Here is a 24,799-nt window from a genome sequence, read left to right as displayed (position 1 = left end):
CAGTGGTTCAGACTTATAAGTCTGATCTGACAAGACTAGCTGCATGCTTGTTTCTGGGTTTTAATCAGATACTACTGCAGAGAAATAGACCAGCAGGGCTGCCAGGCAACTGGTATTGATTAAAAGGAAATAAACAGGACAGCCTCCATATACCTCTCTCTTCAGTTCCCCTTTAACTCTCTTAACTGGTGCAAGTGAAAACAAGGATTACAGCAATAATATACTTAAAAATAAATACAGTTGGTTATACAGTACACAGGCAGCAGTAGCCGGTTGTCAAGGTTGCCTTGTTAGAATCAAGATCAGATAAAATGTAACAGATAACAAAAATGCTTATAATTAGCAATCAAAAGTAAATTTCAAAGATAGGCAAAGGGTCACAACGAATAACTGAAGTAAAAGGTCAGGGATGGGTACAGGAACCAGCATTCAGCAGCACTCAGAGAAGGCTATGTAATGTTCTAGCAGTTTGCTAAGAGGAAGGCCAGCCCTATCTGAAGGGTAAACAGGTGTGTTGGTCCATGAAAGGGCTTTAATCTGTGGAAGGACATCTGCTGGTGGGATGGGGAATGCCAGTACAATTCACAAGCCCAGCTACGGTAAAAGGTAAGGCAAGGAATTATAGGGCAGTCAAGGATGAATGACAGCCACCTGCAGGTGGACAGCAAAAGTACATCAGCTTAGCAAATAGTGCCACCAATAGGTATGATAAATCACTGCAGTTTGTAGCAGTACCAGTTAGTGCCTGTTGTACTGCTCATTCCCACTGTTTAATCACTGAGCATGCAGCTGAGCAGAAAATATGTTTTTTTATTCCCTGTTCCCATAAATCTTTATTTACCAAGCTGAACATTTAAAGAGGCACTGTAGTAACATATAGTAGTAGGAAGTATATGGTTTCAGCATCAGAGACATTCCTATACCTATATATTGCTGTATATTGGAATGTAGCCATACAATTCCAGTGAATACATGCAGCTGGAATGAGGTTTGTTGTTTTGGATACATGTTTGAAGATTATCACATAAGATACACTTGGACAGCTTGCAGTGGTTTGTTCTTTGTTTACAGTAAATAGCTGAGAAAAAAATGTAGCTCATTAGCTTATAAATATATAATTTCCTGTTGTTATATGAATGGTTTACTGTTATGAATTCATCGTTTTTTATCTACCTTTGTATTGGTGTTTCACAGGCTGGATTCACACAGTAGCGGATGAATAACTGATCCTGTAAATACTGAACCGCTGTCTGTTTAAATGGCTTAGTTTGTTACATTGGGCAACAGTTTTTCACCCGGTTTTCCGTTCTGTCTTTGTATCACCAACCACCCGATACCTGTGGTCTCATTACTCCGTCGATGTTGCTGCTGCCATTCATTTGGGTCCATGGATGCTATAAATACCGGTACACCAATCCCAGAGCATGATCAGAAGACTTCAATTGGTTTGGAAAAGACCAATGGGAATCCTCCCTGAGCGCCAGGGAGGATTTTCAAGAATCCACTGCTCAGTGAACCAATGAGAATCCTCCCTGGGTATGCTGAATTCCCATTGGTCTATTGCAAACCAATTATACATGCAGCTTACATGAGGTCTTTTGTTTTGGATACATGTTTGAATATTATCAAATAAGATAAACTTGGCCAGCTTGCAGTGGTTTGTTCTTTGTTTATAGTAAGTAGCTGGGAAAAAAAATGATGCTCATTAGCTTATATATACTATTTCCTGTTCTTATACAGTATGTGTGGTTTACTGTTATGAATACATAGTTTTATATCTACTTCTGTATTGGTGTTTCACAGGCTGGCTTCACACTGTACCGGATATATAACGGATCCTGTATATACTGAACCGCTTTCAATTTAAAGGGGAACTTCAGCCTAAACAAACATACTGTCATTAAGTTACATTAGTTATGTTAATTAGAATAGATGGGTAATATAATTTTTTGCCCACCCTGTTTTAAAAGAACAGGCAAATGTTTGTGATTCATGGGGGCTGCCATCTTTGTCATGGGGGCAGCCATCTTTTTGGTTGAAAGGAGGTGACAAGGAGCAAGAGACACAGTTCCAACTGTCCTGTGTCCTGATTACCCCTCCCAGCTGCACACGCTAGGCTTCAAATGTCAAATTCAAAATGTAGAAAAAAAAAATTTGCACCAAAACAGTAGAACGAGAGCAACAACATCAGAAATCCCATCATGCTTTGCACAGCATCAGGGGAAAAAACCCCGAGCAGTTTTCTTCTGTGCAGCTAAAAATGAGGCTTGGATAATAGAAACAAATTTATGATGCTGTGAAACTGTGAAAGAAACACCAAGCCTTTTCAGTGCTGCTGAGTCGATTTTTAGTCCGGAGGTTCACTTTAAATTGCTTTATTGTGTTACATTGGGCATCAGGATAGCACTGATATTACAACGGATCACATGGGGTAAGAGGGTGCCAACAGATGGTTCCCGGTCAGATGTTCATACTTCGTAAAGATTTTCTGCAGTGTTGTTTACCAATAAAATCTGATGCCAGCGATTTTAGATTTTTTGTGCGATTTTTTTTTTGCGCCTCCCGGCGCTTACCTGCGCTCTTCCATTTTTTGTAAAGTGCTTTTCTAAGCGCTTATGCAGAGCGATTCTGCTTTTTCACTTCCTGACATCAGACATAGGCTTATTATTAGTATACTAGTAGACCTAAGCCCGTTTAAAAACGTCTCTAGGTCTGTGTTGGAAAGCCCCCTCCCTCCCCTGTGTCCGCCGCCACCGCGCACACAACCACCACGCACACACATGCACATGCCCGGCGGCCCCCTGGCCCGTCCTGCTCCCTGTCCAAAAGGTGTCCCTGTGGCACATACGCAGTAGCGCAAACGCAGGGACACACACACACACGGACATGTTACGAGGAGACACAGGGGGTTTATGTTAGAGTATTCTGAGATTTTGATGCATACATTGCTTTCTCTCTTCCTATCTCATTCTTATTAAAATATATCACAGGGATGGATATCTAAATTGACTTGTGGGTGTTTTCTTTTTTCTAAGCAATTCTTTTTATGCTAAGCATGACCTTTTCTTACCTTGCACCAGCAGACAGAAATCGTGTCTAATCCTGATTGCAGCACTGCAGCTTCAAGCTTTGCACTGCCTGATGCAGTACAAGGCTATGCAAATACCATACTGTTTGCATAGCCCTCTGGTCTGTTGCTGAACAGGCTGGTTAGATGTAAGCACGTGGCACAAACTCAGCAGTAGAACATTTCCACAATCAAAGGTTACCTGCATGTAGTTAAAGCTGCACAATTTTATTATTATTATTAGACAAATAACATTTATTTTGTGCCTTTCTCCTGATGAACTCAATGCACTTGAGCTGCAGCCACAAGGGCACGCTCAGTAGGCAGTAGCAGTGTTAAGGAGTTAGCCCAAGGACTCCTTACTGAATAGGTGCTGGCTTACTGAAAAGGAAGAGCCAAGATTTTCACCCAGGTTGCCTGTGTCATAGGCAGAACCCTTAACCAGTACACTATCCAGCCAAGACAGTGGCTGGATAGTGTACTGGTTAAGGACTCTGCCTCTGATACAGGGGAGCAGGGTTTGACCCTCACCTTCTCCTGTTCTGCACCTATTCAGTAAGGAGACTTTGGGCAAGACTTCCTAACACTGCTACTGCCTATATAGAGTGCGCCTTAGAGGCTTTATCTCTGGCGCTTTGAGTCCTCCAGGAGAAAAGCGTGATATAAATGTTCTGTGTCTTGTCTTGTCTTGAGAATTGTAGAGAAAATATTGTAAGTGGTTTCATACATTGGAACCAGTGATGTGGATATGAATAAAGTAAGCAGAAGGCCCACATCCTGTGTAGACTTCCATGATTCAGATGGAGATTACATGATTTGTATTTATTTTTTATTTTTTTTGAGGGTGCTTAAGAAGTAGAGAAACCCCGGACGTTCCTCTTTCTCATAATAGATATCATTAGATCAACACACACAAGCAATAGAACACAGCAGTACATGCATCCAGGTACATTTAAAGTGGTCAGCAGGTGCTCGTCAGCCAATCAGGATGCACTATCATACACCCTTTACCTGCCATACCACATCTAGCAGCCATTAGCATTCAGGTGGGAGGCTTCAGTTGGACGCCATCGCAAGATTGCGTCGCTAGCAGGACCGCCCCGTGCAGGCATCCCTCCCACAGGGGTCCCTCCCTAACCACTCACCTGTCCGCCATGTCCTAGAGCTGAAAGAAAACGTTTAAAAACACACGATTGGTTCGCACTATGGCCAGGGGCCCCGGACCTCTCTCACCGGCCGGGGCCCCAAGGCCAACATGCGATACCTGGAGGGGAGTGCAGGTGGGCCTGGACCTCTCACACCCAGGCTCTGGACCTCTCACATCCAGAAAACCCACCAACACTGCCTCCATACTGAATGCTAAATTCAACACACACAAGCAATAGAACACAGCAGTACATGCATCCAGGTACATTTAAAGTGGTCAGCAGGTGCTCGTCAGCCAATCAGGATGCACTATCATACACCCTTTACCTGCCATACCACATCTAGCAGCCATTAGCATTCAGGTGGGAGGCTTCAGTTGGACGCCATCGCAAGATTGCGTCGCTAGCAGGACCGCCCCGTGCAGACATCCCTCCCACAGGGGTCCCCCCTAACCGCTCACCTGTCTGCCATGTCCTAGAGCTGAAAGAAAACGTTTAAAAACACACGATTGGTTCGCACTATGGCCACTATGTAGGGGGAAGCTAATTAACTTGTCTGTATTTATTTGCGATGTGGGAGGAAACCGGAGTACCCAGGGGAAACCCACACAGACACGAGGAGAACGTACTAACTCCTTGTAGATAGTGCCCTCGCTGGGATTCAAACCAGGGACCCAGCCAAGGCGAGAGTGTTAAAGGAAACCTAAAGTGAAAAAAAAACACGGTGTAACTTAGCTGGGGCTTCTACCAGCAGCAGACAGCCGTCCTGTGCCGGCGTTGTCACTGAGCTATGTTCCAATCACCCGCAGCGCCCCTCTTTCAGCTGGATGTGCGGCAGGGTCCATGCACCTCTCGTGTGCAGTCTGTAAAAATCTCTACTGCGCATGTGCAGAACGCTCCCGACAACAGGAACGCGATCAAGGACTGCGTAGTGGCCGCTGACTTAGCGAGTCGTCCGGCTGAAATACGTATGCTGTGATTGAAGCATGGCAGAATCACTGCGTGGGTACAGGATGGCTGCAGGAGGCTGGTAGAAGCCACGGGTAAGTTAAACAGTTTTTTCAGGGTTTTTTTCGCTTTAGGTTCACATTGTTATTTTCAGTACAGTTCCACTTTAAAGCAATTCTGTAGTGTATTAAAAAGAAACTGCTCATCTATGGAGGGGTTCCCTGCATTCCAGCCTGTCCCCAGATCAGGATTATCCACCAGGCAGACTAGGCAGATGCCTAGGGCCTAGTGAGTGTCAAGGGGCCCACCTTCCACCTTCTTTGACCTCTTTCCCCTTCAACTTACCAAAAGGACCAGAACAGAAGGGGCCCCAAATCTACATTTTTACATCTACAATCCAAAATTACATCTTATTCCATCGCTGGCTCTCCCCTAGTGCTTCCAAAGATTGGCAGCTCTGTACTGCGCATGCGTTAGAGCGTGCTCACGCATGCACACTATGGTGGAAGTGCTGGGGAAAGCACATGCTTCTGAGGGCTCCTGAGGTTCCCCAAAGTAGTATTCGACCAGTCGGTCGAATATATGCAATGGGGGTGACAGGGCTGAAACAATGGGACCGTGAGAGGAACGGGGGTCCAGAGCATTCCCTCTCCATAGGTGGGTATCAAACTTTTACAAAAAAAATCGTTTCAGTATCACTTTAATGCTGGGAATACACGGCTCGATTTTCGCGCTAGATCATTTTTCGCGCTCGATTCTGCTGGCGATTCTCTTATCTTTTGCTCGTTTTTCTTATCTTTTTCCATTGTCTCCCGTTCAGAATCGAGCGCGGAAACGATCGGGCGGGAGATTGGACGTGTCGGAAATGATCAATCGAGCCATCTAAATGGCTCTAAATCGAGCCGTGTATTCCCAGCATAAGAGGCACTGCTAGGTGCCAGGCAGGGGCGTAACAATAGACCCTGCAAGGGATGCAGCCACAGGGGGGCCCTTCCTGAGAGACTGACAACTTAAGCTGGCCATACACTAGGCCAATTCCCGCCAGATCGACAGCAGTCACATCGTTCCCGCTACACGCCGAATTTCGATTTATTTCGTCCGATCCCGTCGATCGCTCCGTGCGGAAAATTACCGTCGATCGCCCGCGGGTAGGGAGCGCGTCGCTAGCGGCGTTCGAGTGCCCGACGACCGACACAATAGAGCGGCAATGCATTACCTGCTCCGCCGGCGCGACTACCCCTGGTCACCGCTGCTCCGTCTCCGCGTTGATCTCCGGGTCTTCACTTCTTCCTGCCCGGCAGGAAGTTTAAACAGTAGAGGGCGCTCTACTGTTTAAACTTCCTGCCGGGCAGGAAGAAGTGAAGCATGCCGGGCCCGGAGACCAGAGCGGAGACGGAGCAGCGGTGACCGGGGGCAGTCGCGCCGGCGGAGCAGGTAATGTATGCGGGCATGCGGGCGGGGGGAGCGGCGGCGGCAGCACCACAGATTGTGAACGGTTTCAGGCTGAAATCGGTTCACAATCTGTTTGCAGTAAAGGTAGCCATACGATCCCTCTCTGATCAGATTCGATCAGAGAGGGATCTATCAGTTGGTCGAATCTGATGGCAAATCGACCAGTGTATGGCTACCTTAAGGCCAAGGAGAGAAAAAGCTTTCTAATCTCTGAACAATTATTGTAATGACTGCATCTGCTCAGCCACTGATAAGGAATCATACAAAGTTTTGCAGACAAAGATTTGTAGACAATTCCTATTCAATGTTCAGCAGGGTCTTGTGTACAGCTATTTTCTGCCCCCAGCCTTTTTACCCCTCTGCATGTGTGGTGTCAGGTAGTGATGCTTGAGGAGTCTGGGCACGGAGAGAGAAGGCTTTCTATTATCTGCAGGTTTGAGGTTTGGCGGGAGAGGGCCCTATCCAAAGTTTCGCAGGGGGGCCCCAGTGATTTCTAGTTACGCCCCTGGAGCCAGGTAATGTAAATTCGGCAGTACAGTATTTGTAAAGTAAGGCATTGTATGTCTAGCACAGTTTTCTTTCTACTTCTTGCCCTGCTGGTGTCTGCCCTCACATTGGGCTTTCAGCCGTGTGTGATTTAGTAATACGTGTGATATATTAATACAAGTGTTATTTTGCAATATAAACCTTATGCGCACCTAGCTTATCTAGCGTTTTACTGCCGCTGTCTCCCTGTCGTCCAGCACAGCACACTACAGTTGACTAGCAGGCAGTGTAGAAAGTGTTCATGGTAGGCGTGAGTTACTTGGAAGGCTGTGATGTGGGTGTGGCCTGATCTCGCAGTGTGAGCTGCTTCTCTTCAGTCTCCTGACATCTGTTACAGATCGGGACTGAAGCCGGGATGGGGAGACTCAGCGGATCTCTGCGATGTATCAAGTACCTGCTGCTCATGTTCAACCTCATCTTCCTGGTAAGTGACAGCGTCCGGACTGCATGGGGGCTGCTTTCTCCGAGATGCAGGGACAGTGATAGCATTGCTGCTAGTGGGAGAAAGTTACATGTAACGTGTATGTGACATTAGTTTCAGGAAGATGGGAAAGATGAGAGGTGGCAGGTGCAAAAGGCTGATACTCAATGGACAGTGGTGTGATGAGCCAAGAGACAGGACTAGTGACTAGAACAAGAGTGTAATAGTAAAGGATACAATAAAATGATCCGATTTTACAGCAATTCAATAAATATGAAAAAATTTAAAGATTTTTTTTTTAACTGAAAAATCCGATCGGATTTCCCGTTTTTTTATCGCTCCGGAATGCTGGAAATTTTTCTTCAATTTTTCTAAAGATTGTATGGTGTGTGTTAGATTGTCAATTTATTAATATACACACCCTAGCAATTTTTTCAAAGTTTCCAATCATTTTTATAATAATTGGGGAAAAATGTAACATATGTGTGTGGTACATTGGTCAGATTTTTGAAATGTTACAATCAGTCAGACAAATTCATTTAAATTCTTAAATTGAACAGATATTTAAAAAAATGTATGGTGTGTGGCCACCTTTAGCATAATAATAATAAAGAAAATGCTCACATTTATATGAACAAACAGGTAAAGCTGTGAAATAAGATCAATTTAAAGGGAAACTCCAGAGAGAAAAAAACAGTTTTGGATTTAGTAGCAAGTGATTTAAAAAAATGTAAGTTACTTAAACACCATAGATTTTGGTCATCCGAAATTCTCTTTTGGGATTGCTTGGGGCGAAAATCTAGTGTGAGCGCAGGTAATCTATCCCCACTCACATTTCCATAGAAGTGTGAACAGGCTGCAGGACAGAGAGGCAAGCAGTATATCTGTATATGTTCCTGAACTGTGTTGATGAATGTTTTGGCATAATTATTGCAAGCGTGTATTTAATTGTAAGTCTGTGTCCTACTGTATATCAGCCTGTCAAAAAATCTACAATTTCCCAGGTAATGTTATTATAATGTTTTTGTTGTTATCCATTGCTTTTAACGTTGAGAAAGGTAGAACTGTTAGTGCCCATTCCTCCACTTTTGTCCTGGTGACACCCAGGGCCTACATCAGAGACCTGGGTGTCACTTACAGGGGAATTCTCAGCAATTATCAGCAACAGGAATACAAACAAAAGTGGCTGGGGAGTTTTGTGCTGCATGATGATGATGCACAAGGCTGGCAGTGCAGCTGTTCATTTCCCATAACATTTCTGCAGGATGTTTGAGTGCTGTTAAATGCGGCATTGACTGCTAAACTCTGATCAAGTTTAATTCAGGGAATAATAAAAAAAAATCCCCAATTATTAGCTTTACAGTGCACTTATTAACTTTACAGGGCAAGAAGAAAAATAATAAAGAAAGGGGCATTTGACTGAATAAACTGAAATATCCGAAAAAAATAATATGGCTGTTGTCTAAAGGTGCTCACTAATGATACAATCTTGATTGTACAATTTTACCAAATGTATGTAGTAGAAGGGTTAATGAGCAAATAGATACTTAGGTAGTCCCTCATATTACAAAAAAATCAAGATTGTAACATTAGTGGTCACCTTTAGGTTAATTTGGACATGTAAAGGGGCATACACGCATCCAATTTTGATTGTCTAATCACTGCACAATTTTACCATCTCTATGTAGTATGAAGGCCAACAGATATTGAATACTATGAACCAGGGGCGTAGCTAGAAATGACTGGGCCCCATAGCAAAAAAAAAATTATGGGCCCCCCCCCCCCCCCTCGACCTTCCAACCCCACAGACCTCGGACCTCCCACCCAAACATTTTGTGGGGCAATCTGATTTCCCCACAAAATGCAACCAGATTGTCGGCAGATTTCCCTACAATATGCAACCAGATGGTCGGCAGATTTCCCTACAATATGCAACCAGATTGTCGGCAGATTTCCACACAATATGCAACCAGATTGTCGGCAGATTTCCACACAATATGCAACCAGATTGTCGGCAGATTTACACACAATATGCAACCAGATTGTCGGCAGATTTCCACACAATATGCAACCAGATTGTCGGCAGATTTCCACACAATATGCAACCAGATTGTCGGCAGATTTCCACACAATATGCAACCAGATTGGCGGCAGATTTCCCCACAAAATGCAATCAGATTGTCGCCAGATTTCCCCACAAAATGCAGTATATGTAGTTAGGTCTATAGTGGGCTAACATTAATTACCTGGAGGGAGGGTGGTTGGGCAGGCTGGCACACTATTTGCGGTGCAGGCAATGCACTGGGTAGGCAGTTAGGTAGCTGGGTGGGAGGGTAGGGAGATAGGTAGACGAGTGGGAGGGTAGGCAGATAGGTAGATGGGTGGGCAGTTAGGTAGCCGGGTGGGAAGTTAGGTAGAAAGGTGGGCAGTTAGGTAGCCGGGTGGGAAGTTAGGTAGAAAGGTGGGCAGTTAGGTAGCCGGTGGGAAGTTAGGTAGCCAGGTGGCAGGGTGGGCAGTTAGGTAGCCGGGTGGGCAGTTAGGTAGCTGAGTGGCAGGGTAGGCAGATAGGTAGCTGGGTGGCAGGGTAGGCACTTAGACAGCTGGGTGGGCAGTTAGGCAGCTGGGTGGCAGGGTAGGCAGATAGGTAGCCAGGTGGGCAGCTAGGTAGCTGGGTGGGCAGTTAGGTAGCCGGGTGGGCAGTTAGATATCCAGGTGGGAGGGTGGGCAGTTAGGTAGCCAGGTGGGCAGTTAGGTAGCCGGGTGGGCAGTTAGGTAGCTGGGTGGCAGGGTAGGCAGTTAGGTGGCAGGGTGGGCAGTTAGGTAGCCAGGTGGGAGGGTGAGCAGTTAGGTAGCCTGGTGGGAGGGTGGATAGTTAGGTAGTGGGCAGTTAGGTAGCCGGGTGGGCAGCTAGGTAGCTGGGTGGGCAGTTAGGTAGCCGGGTGGGCAGTTAGGTAGCCAGGTGGGAGGGTGGGCAGTTAGGTAGCCAGGTGGGCAGTTAGGTAGCCGGGTGGGTGGGTGGGCAGTTAGGTAGCAGGGTGGGTGGGCAGTTAGGTAGCCCTCAGTTAGGTAGCCAGGTGGGCAGTTAGGTAGTGGGCAGTTAGGTAGCCGGGTGGGCAGTTAGGTAGCCGGGTGGGCAGTTAGGTAGCCGGGTGGGTGGGCAGTTAGGTAGCCGGGTGGGTGGGTGGGCAGTTAGGTAGCCCTCAGTTAGGTAGCCGGGTGGGCAGTTAGGTGGTGGGCAGTTAGGTAGCCGGGTGGGAGGGTGGGCAGGTAGCAGCCGGGTGGGAGGGTGGGCAGTTAGGTAGCCGTGCGGGAGGGGAGGTAGCTGCCTCACCTGGGGTCCTTCCTCCTTTTATCAGCGGCGGGAGGTGAGTCATATACAGAAGGCTCCGGCGGGGTAATCAGCCACTAGAGGTTCAGCTGCCTCCGGGCTACGGTGTCCCCACTGTATTGCTGCTTGCAATAGACCAGGAAGTGGTGCGAGCAGCAATACAGTGGGGACACCGCAGCCCGGAAGCAGCTGAACCTCTAGTGGCTGATTACTCCGACGGAGCCTTCTGTATATGACTCACCTCCCGCCGCTGATAAAAGGAGGGGGGGGGCCCAGGTGAGGAATTGGGGGGGGGGGCACTGAGGTGAGGGAGGGGGGCCCGGCGAAACAAAAAAAAAAAATAAACAAAACAAAAAAAAAAGTCCTCTCGGGCAGCTGCGGGCCCCCTGTGACGTAGCGCTGCCGCGGGGCCCCGTAGCAACGCTATGGCGGCTATCCCCATTGCTACGCCACTGCTATGAACATATTATGGGCTTGATTTACAAAACGGTGCTAACTTTAGCACTGGCCCTTAGCACGTCTAAACTCAGTTGAAATGTGAGAAGTAGTGATCGTGCGCAAAGTACCGCACGCAAAGTTTTGCGCGCGCACTGCACAGAGCGCAGGGCGCTCCGCGCGAAGTGCCCACTAAAGCCTATGGGACGTAGCACGCGATCTGATTGAGAAAACTGGTGCTAACCTACTTAGCACCCTGGTTAGCACGCCTAAGGACTTTAGACGTGCTAAGTAGGTTAGCACCGCTTAGTAAATCAAGCCCTATGTGGGTAAGCTTTCATACCATAAGAAAGTGGTAAAATCAGCCAATCAAAATTGCGTGTGTGGTCCAGGCTTAAGAAATGTCTGAAGCATATTATTTCTACGTGTGATGAAAGTCACTGGAATAAATATACATTACAAGACAAAGTAGTGACAAAGTACTTGCTTTAGTGTTACTTCTGAAAAGGAGATGCAATAGGCAGTTTAAAGAAATAAATTGTAATATGTACTTACCACCCGATAAATTGTAATATGTACTTACCACCCGATGGGTCCAGCGACGTCCCCTTGACGACAAGCGTGTCTTGCTGCTCGTGACGTTACATGACGGGCGTGAACGGGAACACAAACAATCGTGGTTCTTTGCATGGAGTCGTCGAGATCTTAAAGATCTGATTGGTGCATGTTGCTAAATGTCACTCGCGTGTCTGTGCGCATCATGTATCCATGTCATGAGATTGCAGAAACGATCACTCATCACTCCAAAAATCGCTGGTCGTTGGAAAAATCATTGTGAAAATCACCTAGCAGGCCTTTATATGAAGTGAGTGGAGAGACCACAGTGTAAAGTCACCCATGTGGGCACTATGGAGCAGAAACAGCACATATGTGTGAAAGACGTTGGAGAAATATCTGTAATTGAAGTGCTGTGGGTTATTATGGGTAGACACTGATCTCCCTAAAATGACAGACATGCAGGCCCTGCGACCCAAGCTAAGGACGAGCAGGCAGAAGCTGTATAGCAGGAGATGGAGAGAGGCTGGAGGGATGGGGACATCTGAGGGCATCTCAAGTGGGGGACGGCTGAGGTCAGAGTTACTACTGGGGACACATCTGATAAACAGTGAAGGCTGGGAATACTGACAGTTTATTTAGCCATGATGTGAGAACGGAATATGGATGAGGTTGTAAATTTAACATGTCTAAATATAGAAAAAGTAAACAGAAGAGGGACAAGAGCATCTGAGTCTGAGGGAAAACTAATCACAAGCCAAAGAACAAACAACTAGATCACAGACAAATAGGAGGAGGTACAAGAATCCTGTACAATCTGCGAGAGAACTGATACAGGGAAATATAGTGCTAAAAGTGGGGCCTTTAGGATGGGTGCTCACAGGATATAAAGCAGCAGTTCTGTAGCACCTTAGTTAGTTCAGCTCACACCAGAGCTGAATATTGGGCACAGTTTTGATTTTTGGATTGCCAAATGGACATGTCGATAGATCCCTTGTTACCAGTAGCATTCATTCGCTCTTTATTTTGCAGCAGATCTGGCCTGCACAACATTTCCAGATAAGCAGATGCGTTTTCCCTAGAAACCTGTGTAGTAAATGCATATGCTCTGGGCTCCAAACAAACCAGAACAGAGAACCAGAGCAGATACTGCATTACTGTACTACATTGTTTGCTCCGGATGGCCGTTGCAGATCTGGGAGAAAAAAATTGTAAAATTTAAAATACACAATATTTCCTGAGTAGAATGCATTATATATGACCTTTTTCCTATGTTGCTGTCAATTACAGTAGGTAATAAAACATTTAATTATCTGACTGGACTAGTCCATTTTCTCACAGGGGATTCTCAGTATTTCCTTTACACTATACAAAAATTATAAAAGCATTCCCTGGATCGAATCTCTGCAAAAGATACCACATACTCACTTGGTAGTTGGACTGATCAACTGGTGTTTAGTAAGTGCCTTTGAAAATAAAAGCATTCCTGAGAATCCCCAGTAAGGTGATGGGTGATCCAAAACATGTCAAATCTGTCAGAGTTTTACTACCTAATGTGAGGGACAACGACATAGGAGAAGAGTAATTTATAGTACATTTTGTTCTCTGGAAGAAATGTACATCTTTTATGGATGTGTATACTTGGATTTTAAACTTTAAAAATGTTCACAGCAGTGGTCCTTTAACCCAGTCTTTTGCCAACTGATCCAGTGGTTCCTAAGCAGCAACCATTCTACTAACCACTACCTAAATGACCACTACCTAAATGCCCAGTCACAGTGTTTTACAGAAGTGCATCATTGCTCTGCTACAGTGTCAATAACATTGAATGAGACAGTACTGTGCTACAGGCAGAAATTAATGCAGCAGTGCACACTCAGAATACACTGCTGCGCAACATACAAGAGATGCCCATCTGACAGTGCTGTCTAAAGCATCATACATGCTTATAAATACTGTTGGCCACAGGGATCAAGACTCAATCCCTCAGGTGGCAGTTCAGGGCCAAGTTCTGTAGATTCGGGGAGGGCCGATAGTGCCAAACATGATGGACCGGCACAAAACAGGCGGGGTGAATAATGCCCTCGGTCTGCTCTTGACCGAGACAGTTTGCTAGGCTGGTCACTCGCCAATGCATCAAAGGGGTTGGAAGCCACTATACACACCATAGATTCTTGTCTGAGGTGGCACAAACTGTCCATCTAGACTGAGCACCATCTATCTTATGATCTTTAGATTGTAAGCTAGCAAGGGCAGGGCTCTCTCCCCCTTTTGTGTCTTGGAAATCATTATACATTTTATTTATTATGTTACTTTTATCACTGTCATTACCAATTCTGTGTTTTGTATTCTGTATCATTTTTTATATTTTGTCACTAATTATGTATCTTGTATATTGGTGTACACTATTGTCTGTATTATTATGTACCCCATGTTCGTTTCTTACTTTGTACAGCGCCACGGAATATGTTGGTGCTTTATAAATCAATAATAATAATAATCGTATGTACAAGGCTTACGTTTGATGCTCCTACATACCACACACTGATACTTGTCGCTAAAATCAGCATGCATAGCTACTGTATATGCAGGCACTTAGAAATGAATGGGAAGTTTAGGTTTTTCAAATCTGACTGGACTCGTGAAGTATTGCTTGCACTTTTTCTCTGTGAGCTGATCAGTTTTGGTAAAGAGTCAATACAGATTAGGATGGCTGAAAATGTTTCAGATGGTCAACCTTTTTTGCAAGAGTTGATTCTTTTTATGATTGAGGGTGCATTCACAGTGGGACGTTATTGTCCTGTGTTATAAAGTCATTATAACGCAGGTTAACGCACTGTAATGTTAAGCCTATGCGACATTCACAGTGCAACGTTAAGGTTGCGTTGTAAATGTTGCGTTATGGTAACTCACTGCTTGCAGTGCGTTATCTCTAAACGCAGACGTTAAACAGATACAGAGAGGCACAATTTTCATTACCTGTATGCTCCACTGTATGCCACGGTAACGCAGCGTTAAAGTGAATGTTTACCTGTTTTAAAAACAAAAAGTCAGATACTCACCTAAGGAGAGGGAAGGCTCGGTCCTAATGAGCCTTCCCTCTCCTCTCCTGGTGCCCGGTCCCGCGCAGGATCCCCCGTGGCAGTATTCGACCAGTTCGGTCAAATACTGCCACTTCCGCATGCCGAATGGAGCTTTCGGAAGGCTTCGGGAGCACTCGGGCTCCCAATGACGCGGCCGCTCCTTACTACGCATGCGCGAGCGCCCTCTATGACGCGCTCGCGCGTACGTAGTATGGAGCGGCCCGTCTTCGGAAGCCCGAGTGCTCCCGAAGACCTCCGAAGTCCCTGCGGCGGCGGACGCGAACGGAGGAGCCAGCGCAGCACCGAGGGCACCGGGAGAGGAGAGGGAAGGCTCATTAGGACCGAGCCTTCCCTCTCCTTAGGTGAGTATCTAACTTTTTGTTTTTAAAACCGGTACCCATTGGCTTTAAAGTAAACCTCCAGACTAAAAATCTATTCAGCAGCACTGAAAAGGCTTGGTGTTTCTTTAACAGTTTCACAGCATCAGAACTTTGTTTTTCTTACCCAAGCCTCATTTTTAGCTGCACAGAAGCTAAGTTCCGCCCCATCAAAGAAATCTGCCCAGGCATTTTTCCCCTGATGCTGTGCAAAGCATGATGGGATTTCTGATGTTGTTGTTCTCGTTGCCTTGTGCGTGCAGCTGGGAAGGTTGATCAGGACACAGGACAGTTGGAACTGTGTCCCATGCTCCCTGTCACCTCCTTTCAACCAAAAAGATGGCTGCCACCATGAAAAAGATGGCTGCCCCCATGAAATCTTGTGATTTCATTAATTTGCCTGTTCTTTTAAAACAGGGTGGGTAAGAGATTATATTACCTATCTATTTTAATTAACATACCTAATGTAACTTAATGACCATATGTTTGTTAAAGCTGAAGTTCCTCCTTAATGTGCGTTACCACCTTTTTTCTGCATTGCGTTGTAATGCTGCATTGCGACTTTAACGTGACATTACAACGCAACGTCCATCTGTGAATATGCCCTAAAACAAACCTGAAATGAAAATGTTGTTTACAATGAAATGTGTAGTTAAACTAACTTGGTGACACAAGTGACGAGTAAGGTTGTCACATGATCAGGAACTGATGGGAAACTGGAACTCTTGTGGCTGCACTGAGGATAACTGGCCATTTGGTGGGACATAATGTGGGAACACGCTGAACCCCTTGAATCGCTAGACAATTGTTCAGCTCAGTGGTGCGATTTTGGTGGCTTTAAATAGAAATGATTTTACTGAAAAGGGAAATATTTGCTTGGGGTAATGCTATGCTGTGGAACATACTGTTTGATTCACAGGATCAAATAGGAGAGGAGATGATTAGCTAATCACATTTTAAATGAACTTCTGATAAGAACCTGGAATTCATTTGGATCACTGGGCTTTTGCTTTTTTGGTCTGCACAGACATTTTGAATGAGGTTATTTTTATGAATCACTAGAGAAGATGTATGTTATACTCAAGTTTCATCGATCTTACAGAAGAGTATTGCTAGCTGTTTACTTATAGCTTAAAAGATTTGATCACAGAAAATATATTTAAAGCTTATACATATGGATGATTGAACATAGGGGTTAATTTGTTTTTGTTTTTGTTTTTTTGTATTTGTTTACTTTGGGGGGAGGGGGGAGTTTGTAGGTATATTCATTGGACGCTTGGGATCGCATTTTGCAAATTATATATGTTTATTAATGGTAAGGACCTGATGGATTGCAGCGGACATTCTTTAAACATAATATAGGGATAGCAGATTATTCAACATGAATATTTTATTATTTTCACCCCACAGCAGAGGTGGCCTTAAGCATATGCCATTTGTGCACATACATGCGCTCACCAAGGGATGACCTGGTCACTATGGCTGTACACATTACTAGCAGTGATAGTTCCTCACGTCACTGCAGTGACACTGCGTCTGTTTGCTGTGTTCCTGTGTGCATCACTAGTAGAGGCACTGTCTGCAGCCTAGTCGCCGGGAGGTTCTCCCCATCAGTCCCACCTCCAGCTTAGAGAGAGGACGCCACACGCTGAGACAGTGGGGACGAAATGAAGTGGCAAATTTCAGCAAAATATAAACATTTGTGTCATGAGCACAAGGCAGCTATGCAGTGTCCACAATGGATGTGGCCATTTACCGTGCATAAGAAACCAGAATCAGGGGTCACCAATTATTTCTCTTTCCCAGTGGCACCACAAGCCTAGAGCTGCCCCTGCCCACAGTATAAGAATAAAGTAGCAAGGTACTATGCAACCTAGCACCCCTAATTAAATGGGTCTTATGACTAGTAAAATAATAAAGTGGTCGAGTTCTGGAACTTGAATTCTTAATGGGACGCGATGGTCCCGAGGGCGAGATCAGGACTGTCATTGACTCTGACTTTTTATCCCCGCTTTTGGGGGAGAAAAAGTGCATCTTACAGTCTGAAAAATACAGTAAATTTCTCAACTTCTAGCATCTCTCTCTCTCCCACTATGTGATTATACAGTGGAGCATATTACCTGGTCCAGCGCCGAGTCTTTTCCTCCTTGGCCAGTTAGCGTTCATTAGTATGCCTCTGTAGACATCTGATGCTACATGATATGCATTGGGAACCAGAGGGATGCTGCTGCACACTGACCAGCCACAGTGAAGTGGAGATAAGAGGACCTGGGGCTGGAGTATGTATATGTGCTCCACTGCAGCCACTTTGCATATTCAGTTAGGAGGAGAGAGTCAGTATTTAATGGCCAGGGTTATCTGGGAGGGCTGGGGCTACATTTACTAGCCACAATGCTTACTAGAAGGGAAGGTTACTGATACTGCTAGAACTTCTTACTAAGAGGTGGGTCGTTTAAAGACACTGACTGCACTGCTTATGGGAGGGGGGGATTACAGCTTCTGGCCACACTGCTTACTAAGGTAGGGAATGTTACAGATACTGTCTGCTTTGTTTACTAAGGCATGGTCCACGCTATTTGCGGTTGCAGTATGCAATCTGCGGTCCGGGCTCCGGTTTTCAAAAAATGGAACAAAGGGATAAAAAAAATGGATCCCTGCTTCATTTTTGCAGCACGTTTCCAATCCGTTCAGTGGCAGTGGGTGCGTGGGCCGCCATGCTGGAGGGGGTAGCAGGCTCCTCCCGCTCCTCCTCCAGCTAGTTTCTTTTAAAATCAATTCAGCAGCGAGAGGGGAACTCACTCACGTCCTTGTTCCACCGCTTGCCGCGTCACTTCCTGCAATGCCACCCACTGAAGTACAGAGGGCGGCATTGCAGGAAGTGACGCAGCGAGCGGAGGAATGCAAGGATGTGAGTGATCTTGCTGCTTGCTGCCGATTTGATTTAAAAAAAAAACTAGCTGGAGGGGAAGAAGGGGGGTCCCAGGTCATGGGGGGTTCCGACCCCCGCCATTGTGCCCGCTGCCCCCCTTCCTGGCTGCTTCCCACTCCAGCCGATCAGGAGGCACCTATGACTTTGAGGGGAGGAACAAGCAGTATGCAATCCGAATATCCCTCCGTTTCTGTGTCTGTGTTGAGGGAGATCCGTTTTTGCAATGCCAGCCACTACCCCTCCGTTTATCGGGGCTCCGTGAAGTCCTATCCGGGGTCCGTGAAGTCCCGACAAGTCCGGACTCTCAGTTCAGTTTTTTAAAACGGATCCCCCGGATCGCCCACAAATCCGTTTTTTAATTGGTTAAAGACGGCTGCTATTTTTAGCATTAGCATCTGTGTCTTCAGTTTTGGTCCGGGCGCAAAAACTGAGCCACGGATACGTTTTTACAACAAGTGTGAACCGGCCCTAAGGGCACATTTACACTGTGCTCTGCAAGACGCAGTGCCAGGACAGTTGTGATGCAAGACACATCGGAGTCCTTCTAGCCGTGCACGGCTATACAGATTTGAATGTGTTATTTGTTTAAATGCAGCATGTCATCTGATTTTTTTTCCTCGCATGCAAATTGGATGGAAGGCCATTGATTTCAATAAGCTGCGTTTCTGAATTTGCACAAAAGTGGAAAAGGACTGTAAAAGTTCATACACACCTACCAACTATCTATCCAACTATCTGCCATACTTGTCTGTTAGCATTTTGGTGCTAAGTTATATGACCGAGCCATAAACTGTTAAAGTTGTCAAGTGCCGAACTGTAAAAAAATAGCCTGGACGCAAGGAAGGTCTAAACCTCTGGGGCTCAAGTGGTTGATGGGTGGGGGGCAGAGACTGGCCACACTGCTTACTTAGGTGGGGAAGAGTGGATAATTGCTGCACTTGGGAGCAGGAGGGTTTATTCACGTTTAGGAGTGGAGAATATTGGGGGCAACTTAAGGTCGAGAATATGCGGTACTTGCAGACATGAATAACAGCAAGTGGAAGGAGAATGTCTGGACTGTGTAGACAAGGAAAACAAGTTGTAATACTTGCAGGATCAGGTTTTGATAGTGCATATCTGAGCTGCTCTACCCATCTGTAAATAACGTCCTGTATCAATGACCAAAGTTATTACTGGAGAAAGTGCAGCGTTACTTTTCTTAAAGGAGAATTCCATGAAGTGTAATTGGAATGGAAATTAAATATGAATAACTAATTCATACCTATTCATTTTTTTATTCTTCAAAACGTTATCAATGGGGAAAAAATTCTAAGCATTGTTCAGAACCTGTCCATAGTCAGTATTATAACTAAGGCCTGGGAATTGCTTGGAGGAGACAGATAGCTTGACTGACAGATCCAAAGATAATAGTCACTCATAGACTCTGCATGGGAGAAATAGGTGTTTGTTCACCCTTCCTCACCCTACCTCTTCCCTGTGCCTCCTTTAGACCAGTGTTTCTCAACATTGTATTGGTATGTACCCCTTTTAAAACCCTGTACTCACCAAGTACCTCCTAACATAGTAAACATCACCACAAGTACCCTTTGACAAATATATACATTTATAGGACAACCGAGGTGATGTGACATGATGAGATGTGTGTATGTACAGTGCCAAGCACACAAATAACTAGGCTGTGTTCCTTTTTTTAACTTTTTCTGCCTGAAAGAGTTAAACATCAGGTATGCAAGTGACATTTTCTGTCCGGGTCAGACTGGGTCAGACTATAGCATAACCCTCACTGATCGGTAATTACAGCCATAAAACATTGTCCTGTTAGCAAATGGCTTCTGAGAGCACGAAATAGATAAACAGGGTGAATAATTCATAGATTTGCGCTCAGACATACTTCAATGAAGGTGTCATAGAGCAGAGACAATGAAAGAGTAAAAACCTAAATACTACATGTAAAGAAATACTTTAAGGGGTCAGGGAAAAATGAGATGAAGTTACCCGGGACTTCTAATGGTCATCCACAGACATCCTGTGCCCGCGCAGCCGCTCCCCAATGCTCCGGCCCCACCTCTGGTTCACTTCTGGAATTTCAGACTTTAAAGTCTGAAAACTACTGCACCTGTGTTGCCGTGTCCTCGCTCCTGCTAATGTCACCAGGAGCGTACTGCGCAGGCACAGACCATACTGAGGCCTGTGCAGTACGCTCCTGGTGCCATTAGCGGGAGCGAGGACACGGCAACACAGGCGCAGTGGTTTTCAGACTTTAAAGTCTGAAATTCCAGAAGTGAATAGGAGGCGGGGCCGGAGCATCGGTGAGTGGCTGCACAGGCACAGGATGTCTGCTGGGGACCATTAGATGCACCGGGTAAGTTCAACTCATTTAGGAGAAGGAGGATGGATGCAGTTGTTTTGCTTGTCAGTTTATTTTTGCCTCGGATGTCCTTTAATCGTAGTACATGATAATTAGTTCTAAACAATTACTATTGCTTTTAATGAACTAAAATACTCATTTGGTGTTTAAATAAGATTTATCATTTTCTAAAAACAATACATTTGTTATTAGTAGTTAAGTATATCAACCCCTAGTACCCCCTGGAACCATCAGAAGCCCCCCTTGGGTACACGTACCACATGTTGAGAATCTAGGCTTTAGACCACTGAAAAGAAGGTGGGTGGGGTCACCTAATATGGTAATTATAGGATAGGATGAGGAGTTTCCATGGATCACAGAATTGCAGAATCTGACATAGGCACAGGAAGACTGCCTTGCAAATTCAACCAGGTAATCAAAATTAATAATGAAAAAATGATTTATGTGCAATGCACAGAACTTTGTGAATGGCAAAGCGTGTTTCTCACTTAAATTATATGAAAAAAAAAAACCTACAATCTGAGCCAGGGCATTATTTTAGTGATTCAAGCATAATTGAAGCCAGAAGCAGATTGGGCGCTTTTCCATCGCTTCTCCAGTGATCAGCAAAGCGCTGCATTTAATGTATTCCTATGGATACATTCACACTGCAGCATTTGCGATCAATTGTTTTGGGGGTGATGTGAGTCTCATTCTATTGAACGGTAATCACAAATGCAAATCGCAAGATTTCACCCATCAAATCGCGGTCAGGAACGTGTTCGTGGCAAGCACTGAGTGTGAACCAGCCCTGAGTGTTTTGATTCGTATTACACTTCCAAACAGAACTAAAATTTAAAGTGATATGCACTCCCAGGGGGCGAAGGGGGTAACTCACTTCCTCCTACCAGCTGTGAACGAGGAAGTAGCAAGAGAGCTAAAAAAAAAGCAACATGGTGGGCATAGCATAGAGGTGGCAACATGGGTATGTTAACCACCCCTGCCATTGGGCACATAGTTACATAGTTATTTGGGTTGAAAAAAGACATACGTCCACCGAGTTCAACTAGAAAACAAAGTACAACACCAGCCCGCTCTCTCACATATCCCTGTTGATCCAGAGGAAGGTGAAAAAACCCTTACAAGGCATGGTCCAATTAGCTCCAAAAGGGAAAAAATTCCTTCCGACTCCAGATGGCAATCAGATAAAATCCCTGGATCAACACTACTGGGCATTACCTAGTAATTATAGCCATGGATGTCTTTCAATGCAGCATTACCTAGTAACTATAGCCATGTATGTCTTTCAATGCAAGGAAAACATCTAAGTCCCCTTTAAATGCAGGTATAGAATTTGCCATAACTACTTCCCGTGGCAATGCATTCCACATCTTAATCACTCTTACTGTAAAGAACCCTTTCCTAAATAAATGGCTAAAACGTTTTTCCTCCATGCGCAGATCATGTCCTGTAGTCCTTTGTGAAGGCCTAGGGACAAAAAGCTCATCCGCCAAGCTTTTATATTGCCCTCTAATGTATGTATACATGTTAATTAGATCCCCTCTGAGGCGTTTTTTCTCTAGACTAAATAAACCCAGTTTATCTCACCTTTATTGGTAAGTGAGACCTTTCATCCCTCGTATCAATTTTGTTGCTCGTCGCTGCACCTCCTCTAAAACTGCAATATATTTTCTGTAATGTAGGTGCCCAGAACTGAATTCCATATTCCAGGTGTGGCCTTACTAGAGAGTTAAACGGGCAATATTATGCTAGCTTCTCAAGTTTTTATTTCCCTTTTTATGCATCCCAAAATTTTATTAGCTTTAGATGCAGCAGCTTGGCATTGAATACGATTATTTAGCTTGTTGTTGATGAGTACTTCTAAGTCCTTCGCCAAGTTTGATGTCCCCATCTGTATCCTGTTTATGTTGTATGGTGCTAGACCATCGGTACGACCAAAATGCATGACTTTACATTTTTCAACATTGAATTTCATCTGCCATTTATGTGCCCATATAGCCATCCTATCTAGATCCTGTTGCAATATTCACTATCACTATCTTCCTGAGAGTTGATGATTCTGCACAATTTTGAATCATTTGCAAAAAGAGCAACATTGCTTTCTACTGCATCTACTAGATCATTAATAAATAAATTGAAGAGCACTGGACCCAGTACTGACCCATGTGAAACCCCACTGCTAACAGTCACCCATTTTGAGTATGATCCATTGACCACAACTCTTTGTTTACTGTCCATTAGCCAGTTCCCTAGGCCTTGCATCCTCAACTTTTGCACCAGAGTTTTGTGGGGAACAGTGTCGAAAGCCTTTGCAAAGTCCAAGTACAGTGGCTTGCAAAAGTATTCGGCCCCCTTGAAGTTTTCCACATTTTGTCACATTACTGCCACAAACATGAATCAATTTTATTGGAATTCCACGTGAAAGACCAATACAAAGTGGTTTACACGTGATAAGTGGAACAAAAATCATGCATGATTCCAAACATTTTTTAGAAATAAATAACTGCAAAGTGGGGCGTAATTGTTCAGCCCCCTGAGTCAATACTTTGTAGAACCACCTTTTGCTGCAATTACAGCTGCCAGTCTTTTAGGGTATGTCTCTACCAGCTTTGCACATCTAGAGACTGAAATCCTTGCCCATTCTTCTTTGCAAAAAAGCACCAGCTCAGTCAGATTAGATGGACAGCGTTTGTGGACTGCAGTTTTCAGATCTTGCCACAGATTTTTGATTGGATTTAGATCTGGACTTTGACTGGGCCATTCTAACACATGGATATGTTTTGTTTTAAACCATTCCATTGTTGCCCTGGCTTTATGTTTAGGGTCGTTGTCCTGCTGGAAGGTGAATCTCTGCCCCAGTCTCAAGTCTTTTGCAGACTCCAAGAGGTTTTCTTCCAAGATTGCCCTGTATTTGGCTCCATCCATCTTTTCATAAACTCTGACCAGCTTCCCTGTCCCTGCTAAAGAGAAGCATCCCCAGAGCATGATACTGCCACCACCATATTTGACAGTGGGGATGGTGTGTTCAGAGTGATGTGCAGTGTTAGTTTTCCGCCATACATAGCGTTTTGCATTTCGGCCAAAAAGTTCTGTTTTGGTCTCATCTGACCAAAGCACCTTCTTCCACATGTTTGCTGTGTCCCCCACATGGCTTGTGGCAAACTGCAAACAGGACTTCTAATGCTTCTCTGTTAACAATGGCTTTCTTCTTGCTACTCTTCCATAAAGGCCAATTTTGTGCAGTGCACAACTAATAGTTGTCCTATGGACAGATTCCCCCACCTGAGCTGTAAATATCTGCAGTTCGTCCAGAGTCACCATGGGCCTCTTGACTGGATTTCTGATCCGCGCTCTCCTTGTTCAGCCTGTGAGTTTAGGTGGACGGCCTTGTCTTGATAAGTTTACAGTTGTGCCATACTCCTTCCATTTCTGAATGATCGTTTGAACAGTGCTCCATGGGATGTCCAAGGCTTTGGAAATCTTTTTGTAGCTTAAGCCTGCTTACATTTCTCAATAACTGTATCCCTGACCTGTCTGGTGTGTTCTTTGAACTTCATGGTGTTGTTGCTCCCAATATTCTCTAAGACAACCTCCGAGGTCGTCACAGAGCAGCTGTATTTGTACTGACATTAGATTACACACAGGTGCACTCTATTTAGTCATTAGCACTCATCAGGCAATGTCTATGGGCAACTGACTGCACTCAGACCAAAGGGGGCTGAATAATTACGCACACCCCACTTTGCAGTTATTGATTTGTAAAAAATGTTTGGAATCATGTATGATTGTCGTTCCACTTCTCACGTGTACACCACTTTGTATTGGTCTTTCATGTGGAATTCCAATAAAATTGATTCATGTTTGTGGCAGTAATGTGACAAAATGTGGAAAACTTCAAAGGGGGCCGAATACTTTTGCAAGCCACTGTATATCACATCTACAGCATTCCCAATATCCACTTTAGCGTTTACTACCTCATAAAAGCTGAGCATGTTAGTCAAACAGGACCTGTCTTTAGTAAACCCATGCTGATGCTGAGAAATAAGATTATTTTCTACTATGAAGTCTTGTATAGTGTCTCTTAGTTACCCGTCGAATAGTTTGCATACAACTGTTGTTAAGCTTACAGGTCTGTAGTTTCCTGG

General features: G+C 44.8%; 1 protein-coding gene across 1 annotated transcript in view; it reads left to right on the top strand.

The window, feature by feature from the left end:
- The first annotated feature begins 7,458 nt into the window (after positions 1-7,458).
- Positions 7,459-24,799, top strand: part of TSPAN2 (tetraspanin 2) — a 203,566-nt gene continuing 186,225 nt past the window's right edge. Inside the window, exon 1 of the mRNA XM_068265557.1 lies at positions 7,459-7,582. Within this exon, the coding sequence (XP_068121658.1) occupies positions 7,514-7,582 (69 nt within the window). The 5' untranslated portion in view covers positions 7,459-7,513. The remainder of the gene's footprint in view (positions 7,583-24,799) is intronic.

This window comes from Hyperolius riggenbachi, chromosome 2 (assembly GCF_040937935.1).
Source record: "Hyperolius riggenbachi isolate aHypRig1 chromosome 2, aHypRig1.pri, whole genome shotgun sequence".
Taxonomy (NCBI): Eukaryota; Metazoa; Chordata; class Amphibia; order Anura; family Hyperoliidae; genus Hyperolius; species Hyperolius riggenbachi.
The sequence above is the reverse complement of the archived record's forward strand: the minus strand, read 5'-3'. Positions and strand labels throughout refer to the sequence as shown.